General features: G+C 49.4%; 1 protein-coding gene across 1 annotated transcript in view; it reads right to left on the reverse strand.

The window, feature by feature from the left end:
- LOC102431732 (cytoplasmic dynein 1 heavy chain 1-like) overlaps window positions 1-10008 on the reverse strand; it is a 46161-nt gene that overhangs the window by 24829 nt on the left and 11324 nt on the right. The window contains exons 2-8 of the mRNA XM_023744616.1: window positions 7247-7647; window positions 6761-7016; window positions 6246-6432; window positions 4742-5013; window positions 4424-4651; window positions 1911-2987; window positions 1030-1272 (exon numbers count right to left, since the gene is read on the reverse strand). Of these exons, the coding sequence (XP_023600384.1) occupies window positions 1030-1272; window positions 1911-2987; window positions 4424-4651; window positions 4742-5013; window positions 6246-6432; window positions 6761-7016; window positions 7247-7647 (2664 nt within the window). The remainder of the gene's footprint in view (window positions 1-1029; window positions 1273-1910; window positions 2988-4423; window positions 4652-4741; window positions 5014-6245; window positions 6433-6760; window positions 7017-7246; window positions 7648-10008) is intronic.

Below are 10008 nucleotides of genomic sequence, written 5' to 3' on the forward strand. Positions count from 1 at the left end.
GGCAGTGGCATAACCTATATATGTAAAAGGCTAAGGGAGGGTCCAACCACCTGACCGGTAGCTATTACACGCAATGACCACCAGGGGGCAGACACTCAACACAGGAGCTGCTGAGCTGCGGTGACTTGGCAGCAGTGGTTCTCTGTGAGAACCCAAGAACCGCTCTCTTGCAATCTGGGACCCCTTGGGGGATGTTGGAGAGCCGGTTTTAGCCTGATCCCCACAGGCCAGGCCGAGGGACCCCATCTGCTGGAGGGACCCCGCTCACTCCAGAGACGCCCTTTGAGCTGCAGCACTGCCCCAGGTGTGGCTGGCCGGGGTGGGACCCGGGGAGGTTGGCTCCAGGGCATGTCCAGCCCATCTTGCCTAGTCCCGCCCCGCCTGCCACCTTCTAATTAATTTCCTTTCAATGAGCACGAATCCATGCACCGGGCCACTAGTGATTATATATTTGTATATGTTGCAAAATGATCACGATAGTCTGATCAACATCTATCACCCTCCATGTTGACCACTTTCTGTTACAAGTAAAGAACAAAATCTTCTCTCTGACCTAGAATGAGACAAGTAAGTTTCTGCGAACAGGACGCCTGTGTGTCTTTGTGAAAAGTTGGCCTTGGCCACAGGACCGCCTGGGATGCTGTGAGGGCGGCCGTGAGGAAGGCTGAGACTGTCAGTGGACTCAGTAGAGTGGGCTTTGTCAGCTTTCCCTCTGTTGGTCTCCCTTTGTGTGAATACACCGCCACTGATTTACCCTTTTAAAAGGGAAGGAAAGCATGCCCGGCTGGCGTGGCTCAGTGGTTGAACATCGACCTATGAACCAGGAGGTCACAGTGTGGGGTGTGCAGGAGGCAGCTGATCAATGAAATAAAATAAAAGAAAAAAATAAGTGAAGGAAAGGCCTAACTGGTTTGGTACAACGGATAGAGCACTGGCCCATGGACTGAAGGGTCCCGGGTTAGATGCCCATCAAGGGCACGTATCTTGGTTGCAGGATCGATCTCGTGTGTGGGAGGCAACCGATCAATATGTCTCTCTGTCTCTCCGCCTCACCTCCATGTCAGTGAGGAGCCACTCAGTGCCCAGCCTCACCTCCATGTCCAGCTTGTTGACCCAGATGGGCAGGTTGGAGTACGAGTGCAGGTTCAGGTCGTCCACAGCTTTCTGGACCCTGTTCAGGATCTCTGAGAAAGTCTTGTGATCGTACAGACAGGTTTCCAGGGAACGCACCTCCAGGTCTATTTTTTCTTCAATAATCAGCAGATCATCCACCTAAAGGGAAGTATATTTAATATTTAAAACATCTACTCACTCCATCCCTTAATTTTTATGTACATTCTTCTCAACTGACAAATGCTCGAGGCAGAGAAGTTTTTCCATAAACAGCTAATCCTACTGGGTGAGAGGGAAGGGAAATGTATGGAGACTGTCAGCTTGCCCCTCCTCCCTCCTGCTCACGGGAGGGACGGCCTCTGCTTGATAAGTCTGGGAGCAGAAGTAAGATGGGCTCCACTCGCTTCCGTCCTCTCCTCGGGAGCCAGCGTGCACCAGACGCACGCATTCTGGCCTGCTTGAGGCGGCAGGCACAGGACCTACACTGGCCAGCTGTGCGGGAGCCTGGGCGGAAGTCTAGGTCGGGGTGGAGCGACAGCAAGCACCTCTCCAGGCAGCTTTATCAGGAACAAAGCTCTCGTTTCGCTCTTCGACTCCTGTGCCTGTCATCTCTCCACGGATTTCTAAACTCAGGTGTTAGTTATTCAAGGGCCTCCCTAAAGCCCTCATCCCGTCAAACAGCCCAGTGGCTCTTTCTCCCTTTCAGCTCCCACGTCTCCTGTTGTAATCCCGCAGCCACGGGAGACCAACATGGTGAGCCAGCTGTCCTGGCCACGGGAGGACTGCCCGGAACACACCTTTTCCTGGAAGTTGAAGACAGTCTCCGCCAGCCGCTGCACGTACGGGTCGAGTTTGTAGGACTCCCACACCAAGGCGATGCCCTCTGCGATCAGGGCCTGCACCTCCTTCTTCAGGCCGGCCACCAGCAGAGAGATGGTGTTCCGTTCCTCCACCTTCTCACAGGTGCGCTCGTAGGTGCGCACGCTCTCAATCAGGGAGATGGCAAACGGGTAGAGCTGGTTGGCTTGATGAGCCTTGTTCACAATCGCCAGAGGGACTCGGAAACCAAGCCACTTGAGGTTTCGAACTTCTTTTGAAAGTGTGATAATCTCGGGGAGGAAGTTGACCTTAAGCTTGAGGACGTTCCCGGATCGGCCACGAACCCGGGTACTTTCGATGGTGAAGATGCGCCCCGAGACGCCCAGGTTCCGCTGCTGCACCTTCCGGGCCCAGTCGTCAAATATTTCTTGGGTGTTGAGCTTCATGCGGAAACTGTCGCCATCCTGCTTCAGCTTCTGCCCCTCCACGTGGTTCTCCCAGCCCTTGCCCAGGACGTCCTCCACACGCTTCATGTAGGCGGTCAGCTGTCTGTCAATCTGCTTCGCCCAGATGATGGACCCAGACACAGGCGGCAGATCGCGCACGTGGCTCATCTTACACGCCTGACTCTGTGGGTACTGGACTTTGAACTTGTCGTGAAGAGACTCGATGTCGTCTTTCACGCGCTGGATTAGCTGGGTCTGGTATTCACGGATGGCCCCGCGGATGTGAGGCCTGACAAACAGTGCGTTGAACCTGGAGAAAATCCTAAACATCTCGTTAGCATTCTTGGCCGTGCCGAGCTGATCGCGAAGGCGAGCAGTGATCCGGGTCTCCACCCTGTCAATCCTCTCGTCGTATCTCTTCATGGCGGCCTCCCACGCCTCTGTGCCTTCTTTGGAAACATCCAGTCCATCCACTTCCTTGACATTCTCGTAGGCGAGGTTTACCTCCTCAATAGCATTCGCATCAGCGGCATCAAAAAGAACCTCAGCTACTTTCATATCCTGGGGTTCAGGGACCTCCCCTTGATTCTGCTGTGCAACCGCTGTGACCTGAAAGGGAAGGATTCGTGACAAGGTTACCAATGAAGGCTGTATTCTGTTGTACACCAGCAGAGCACACACACACAAATTACCAGTCAGCCTCGGTAATGCTTGTTTGACTCTAGTCAAACACTTAAAAAACATTTTTAAGAGAGAGGAAGGGAGAGGGAGAGATACATGATGAGAGAGAAACATCATCCATTGGCTGCCTCCTGCATGCCCCTTACTGGGGATGGAGCCTGCAAACTGGGCAAGTGCCCTGATCAGGAATCAAACCAGGAGACAACCAAGATGGTGGCACAGGTAAACACCTGAACTTGCTGCCTCACACAACCACATCAAAACTACAACTAAAAGACAAAACGGATATCATCCAGAACCATGGGAAGGCTGGCTGAGTGGAAGTTATACAACTAGAAGGAAAGAAAAAAGCACACTGAGACTGGGAGGAGGTGCGGAGGTGCAGAAATGCGGAGGTATGGAGGCACGCAGAAACGGGCCGGCAATTGGGTATGCTGTTGTCTTTTTGAATTGGGAGGGAGATACAAGCTCCTGACTGCTCTGAACTCCAGTTCCGAGCAAGACTCTGCGGACCCAGACTCACACAGGGAGAAACTGAACTGTCTGGCATCGGGCCGGAACATGAGGGCGGCTTTCTCTCAGAGGTGCTTGCAGCAATCATTGTTCCTGCATGGGGCCACGGGACCTCAGCCTAGCCTGCACCCTCTCCAATCTGGGACCCCTCAGGGGATGTCCGACAGCTGGTTGTCGGACATCCCTCTCGCAATCCGGGACTGCTGGCTCCTAACCGCTCACCTGTCTGCCTGCCTGATTGCCCCTAACCACTCAGCCTGCTCGCCCCCAATTGCCCACCCCCGCCAGCCTTCTTGCCCCCAACTGCCCCCCCTGCTGGCCTTCTTACCTCCAACTGCTCCCCCTTGCCGGTCTGATAGCCCCCAAATGCCCCTCTGCCAGCTTGCTCGCCCCCAACTGCTCCCCTTGCCGGCCTGCTTGCCCCCAACTGCCCTCCCCTTCTGGCCTGATCGCCCCTAACCGCCTCTTCCTTGGCCCTGCCACCATGACTTTGTCTGGAAGGACGTCCGGAAGGTCTTCTGGAAGGTCTCCTGGTCTAATTAGCATATTACCCTTTTATTAGTATAGATTTTGCAGATGAGGAATCTGGAGAAAAGGTTAAATAATGTGTCCAAGTCACACAGCTAGTTCAGCAGTGGGTTGCAGGTTCTGGCTCTAGGGTCCATGCAATTTGAGGGTAGGAATGAATGGGTGGAGAACGTTAAAGATTTGGATTGAAACAATATAATACAGAATCACTAGATCTTAAAGATGACAGCGACAAGACGGAGCTAAAGGAGTAATAATGCAAAACAGAAACAAGTAGTTCATCTGAAACAATCATGCGTGAGTATCTGGGATGGGAATCACACCTGTGGCCTCAGGACCCTGACGATGACTGCTCTCAGCTGTTCGTGCTGCCGTCGAAACTTCCTCATCTGGTCTAGGCGAGCCTGAAGCTTCCTGTGGGCAGGGTTGATTCGCCACACCATCTTCAGATTTTCTTCCCTTTTCCGTTTGACAATGTCTCTCAACAACACCTGAAGTTTCTCGTATTCATCATCCCAAGTCTGAAACACTTCAAAGCACGCAACCATAACCTAGGATGTAATTTCAGAAAGGAAGCTTGTTATTACAGCGCAGTTTGGTCTCAATGCCCCGAGGTTGGTTTCTGATATAGTAAAACGTACTTTTTCAAATTCTTCATAAGCAACATGCATTAGTTTTCTAGTGCCCAACACTTTGAGTAACTGGGAACTCAAGTCTCTTGAAATGGCCTCCACCAAGCGCAGGGCCCTCTGGATGGGATACTTCGTGTTCCGGATCTTTCTCAAATGGGTGAAGATCGCCACAAGAGCCTGCCTGATCTTGTCCAGCTCAGTGGCAGACAGCAAATCGTTCAGAGGGAAATCTTTCATCAGAGGGTTGTAGTCATTCACGGTTTCCAAAGCCTGTTTTAGACCTAGATTAAGAGACAGTTAATGGTTTTCATATAAAGTAAAACAACTCTAACATAATGGTAGATGTCAATCTTACCTCGACTGAAAAGTAATGCAACTACAGGATATTCCGTACAGGCCTACTACTGGGAAAGTAAACGGAAATGTGTCCTCATGATGGGACAGTTTAATGTTGCAAAAGATTTAGTGACAAAGAAACTATTTGATATTTGGGGAAAAAAACTCATTAATAGGACGATGCTAGCACAGCCTCATTTTCACTTGTTAAAGAGCATCAGGGATACCCTCATAGTTCATCTTCTTTTGCTTTCTAGATTATCTAAATGTTCTACTAAAAACAAGTTTAAAAAACCAGAATTTCGTCATCTTTAAAAACACTAGAATTTAAATTTTATGCCCATGGAACAATTTAGGTGAGTACGTTATTGACACAATCACAGAAACACCTGGGTCCTAGTCTAGTTTTTTACTTCCTCTGGCACAAGATTTTTGAAAACATGTTAAAAAGACATAAAGGTTTCGGAGGTATTACAGAAAATTCTATACTTTTCCACATTAGTAAATGCCCAGGTAACGTGTACAGTGTGATTAATGTAATAGGACGATTTCCACCCGAAATCTCCTCTAACATTTGCCACGACTGTGGTCCGGCTGCTGGCTCTAACGGGCCTCGTGGGCATGGAGTCGTACACACATGCTAACTGTGCCCAAGCGCTCCAACGTTCATGTGCCCACTGGGTGCTAACGAAACACCACTCACTGCGGCCCACGCAGAAAACTAAAGGCTCCTCGCCCCCTTTCAGAACAGGGAGGGGAGCAGAGAACAGGACGGAGCAGGCGAGAGGAGGAAGAGGAAGTACTGAGCAGCTCTCTGTCCCCAGCCCTGCAGGCAAGTAACGGCTGCTTCTGTGAACTGTCTTCCTGCTGCCTGTCTGGGGCACACTGACTTCATACTGAAAGCACAGCCTGCCCAGGGGACTGAGTAACAGGGACAGGATGGAACTCCCATGGCTTCCGACACTCAGGCCTAGAAACCGGCTGTGTCCTCAAAACCCCGGGAGGAAACGGGAGGTACGTGGAAAGTCACTTTCATTACCTAGGACTGGGGGAGATATGAGACAAGATGCGAGAGGAAAAGGAAAGGTGTTGCATACATTAACTTTCATCTCAATTACCAGCAAGGTCTCACAAAAGGCAGATTAACTGCCTGAACGATGATCAGTTCTCGTTTTACCTGTGTCAGTGTCGAAACTGACGGTGGCATGGAAGCGCTTGCCGTGCTTCAGGATATCCAGCGTAAGCAGAACCTCGGGGCTCTCGCGCTTCTCCTGTATGCGGTACAACGCACGTTCCAAGTTCAGCCAAAAACTGATTTCTTGTAAGGCCGTTCCCGAGGCAGGGTCTCGGTCGAGTTTGGTCACCTTTAAACATAAAATAACACTGAAGGGTATTCACATTTAAATAAAGGTGGAAAAAGTATCATTAACTAAACACATGCATTACAATTTAATTTCCATATTTCAAGTGGATTTCCTGCCTGTAAATGACAAGCAGTTGAACTTGTCACAGGTAGGAAAGAGGTCAGACGAAGGCTCAGGGTGATGGTGCGCGTCTCCCACTTCCCCGGGCTTGGCAGGCCTGCTGAGCAGTCCCGGCACCCAGGGCAGGTACGGCCAACAGTCACCCAAGAATTTACCTCACAGATAACAGTGTGAAGCCTTTACAACTACTTTCAGCCTGTGCTCTTACTTTCTGAATTTCTCGGATCCAGCGGTTAACTCCGGATTGTAGCTGATTGAGAAAAGTTGGGTCTTCAACCTTATCTCCAAAGTCTGTAACTTTGGGCTTTTCTCCACGCTCGTAACACTGCTTTGCGACATTTGTAATAATTGGATGAATTGGCAGGCTGATCTCTGGAATTTCAATGTTTTGCTGCAGGTGAAGGAGTCCCATTTCAAGTTCCGCAATCTTTTTTTCAACTGAAGGAGCCATTTTATCACCATCCCTAAAAAGACAGAAAATATTTCAATACTTAGTGCACTATTGGTCTCCAAGACATGCTCTTATTTCAGATCTGTCAAATATTAATAATAAACACTTTATTAACACAACAGATTTACATCCTCTTGGTTGTTAGCTCTACCTCTCGATTCCTGAATTTTACATCATTTTCCAATGTCTTGTGAAGATGTAGTGAAATATGATTCAAACCAACAAAGGGAAAATGGCTTTTACCTGTCTGCCTTGCCAGACTCTCTGATGTAGGACTTAAAGAAAGGAGCCACCGCATTGCTAATGAAAGAATGCAAGGTTTCATATGGGGAGTCCTCGCTGAGCGTGAGAACGCGGAGCTGGGAAGACACTGGTTTGTCTGCATCAATGACTGGAGTGCGTTTAATGAATGCCAAGCTACAAGAAAGCAAAGAAGAAATTAGAACACAAAGTCTCCTTCCTAATAGGTCTTGACAACTGTGGCCTTCTCTGTGTTGCATACAAATTAAAAATTCATTTGGCCCTGGCCAGTGTTGCTCTGTGGTTAGAGCATCAACCTGCGCACCAAAAGGTCTCCGGTTCGATTCCCAGTCAAGGGCCCGTATCTGGTTGCGGGTTTGCTCCCCATCCCCGGCCAGGGAACATGTGGGAGGCAACCAGTTGATGTGAGATCTCACATTGATGTTTCCCTCCCACCATCCCCCCACTCTCCCTCCCCTCAACTCTCTGAAAAGCAATGGGAAAAACATATGGTGAGGATTAACAAACAAAAATATTCATTTGACTGTTTCAATTTAAAAATCCTATTAAGAATAGACTAAATTGTTGCTTTTCTAATATTGAAACACAGTGCTCATCTTTACTCACATGAGAACTAACCAAATCAAGGTTATGGTTATAGCAAGGGACCATGAAACCAAGCAAAATTCATTCGTCTTATAAATGGGTTGCAGTCATAACGTTGGCCTCATTAACCCTAACCTTTGTAGCAACTGCAGGGTACAAGCCATAACGTACTTAAATCTGATCTCCCACTAATTTGCACCATTCACTTATGGCCCAGAGTCACATATCAGCTTGAATAAGCAAAGTCATGCCCAGGTTAAAGTGAAAGTGGGCATTCCAGGCCCCACTGCTCTCCCAGTTCCATCCCCTGCTGAGCCCCCCTTCCCTTCCCCACCTCAGTCACTACTTAAGCTAGATGTTCCTTTCTCCAAACGTGTCATGTGCTTTTGTGCCTTTGCTTAAGAAATCGATATTCAGCTGCTGAAATTCCAAGTAACCCTGAAACCCGCTTTCTGCACTGCTCCTTCCACAGGGCCTGCCCTAGCAAGAAGCAATCTCGCCGACCTCCATGTTTCAGGGCAGCTCGCACCGCTAAGACCGTCAGGTGCAGAGATGGCTGTGTACTCACCACCTTCCTCCCAAACACCACAGGCTTCTGGGGAACAGGACCCAGGTTTATTGTTTACATACCTACTGCATATCTTATGTAAGCAGGTGCTCAAAGGTGGCTGGATTAATATCTTTAAGAAAATTAATATCTGAATTTTCCTGTTCCCAGGCCAGTGTTTTATATACAATACTTAATATTCTAAAATGTCAATGAGGTTTCCTGATTGGATTACCATGATTGGAACAAAGTTGCAACAGAATTCCTGCCAAAAATGCACAACCTGAATCTGACCATGGACAACACAGACAAACCCAACTGAGGGATGTGCCGTAGACCACCATCTGTCCTTATCAAGGTCAACGTCATGAGAGACACAAAGGACCAACACAGACAGACACAGAACTGAATTCTGGGTCCCGGGAGAACTGCTGTGAGGAGCTTTACGGAGACAGTCAGAACCCTGGACCTGAAGGACAGCATTGTTCCAATATTGCATTTCTGGAAGCTGATCGCTGTGCTGAGGCTAAGGATGGGGATGTCCCTGTTCTTAGGAAATACTCTCAAGTATTTAGGGAAAAGGGGCAGGTTGTCTATAACCAACTCTGAAGTGGTTCAGGGGAAAATGAGAATGCGAACATGCTAAATGTTAACAGCTGATACCTGGGAGTTCTATATACTAGTTATGAAACTACTGTAAGCTCGAAATTATTCAAAATAACAAGTTTTAAAAGCGAACACAATCTATTATAACATCTGTATATTTGAATCTGGATAAGTCTACTGGAGTATAAACTGGCACAATATTTCTAGAAGGTGGAAAATCTGGTAACACACATTGAAAATGTCGATGCACCACGTCTGAACCTGTGACACTGTTTTTAGAGAATTTGTCCTACAAAGACTCAGACCTGTACCTAACAGTGTTTCCTGTTATCTATTTAAATAAAAGGGTTAATATGCTATTAGACGGGAGACTTTCCGGACCTTCTTCCGGACAAAAGCATGGTGGCGGGGCCAAGGCAGAGGCCAGTTAGGGGTGACCAGGCCAGGAGGGGAGGGCAGTTTGGGGGCGAGCAGGCCGGCAAGGGGGGCAGTTGGGGGCGAGCAGGCTGGCGGGGGCAGGGGGAGGCAGCAGTTGGGGGCGAGAAGGCCGGCAGGCAGAGTGGTTAGGGGCGATCAGGCAGCCTAAGCGACCGAACGACCAGTCGCTATGACACGCACTGACCACCAGGGGACAGACGCTCAATGCAAGAGCTTCCCCTGGTGGTCAGTGGGCTCCCACAGTAGGAGCGCTGGTCGCTCAGCTCACCGACGGGCACCCAGCCCGGGCTCAGGCTCCTCCCTGGCCACCTGCCGCTTCGTGCACTACTACATCCCTCAGGGGATGTCGGACTGCCGGTTTCGCCTGATCCTTGGCTTGGCCTGTGGGGATTGGGCCAAAATCAGCAGTACGACATCCCCCAAGGGGTCCTGGATTGCGAGAGAGTGCCAGCCAGGCTGAGGGACCACTCCAGTGCACGAATCCGTGCACCAGGCCTCTAGTTTATAATAATGATGATTCAGATATAATCTGAGGGCATTATTAGATATGTTACAATGGGTGCCATGA

This window comes from Myotis lucifugus, unplaced genomic scaffold, assembly GCF_000147115.1.
Source record: "Myotis lucifugus unplaced genomic scaffold, Myoluc2.0 scaffold_479, whole genome shotgun sequence".
NCBI classification, from domain to species: domain Eukaryota; kingdom Metazoa; phylum Chordata; class Mammalia; order Chiroptera; family Vespertilionidae; genus Myotis; species Myotis lucifugus.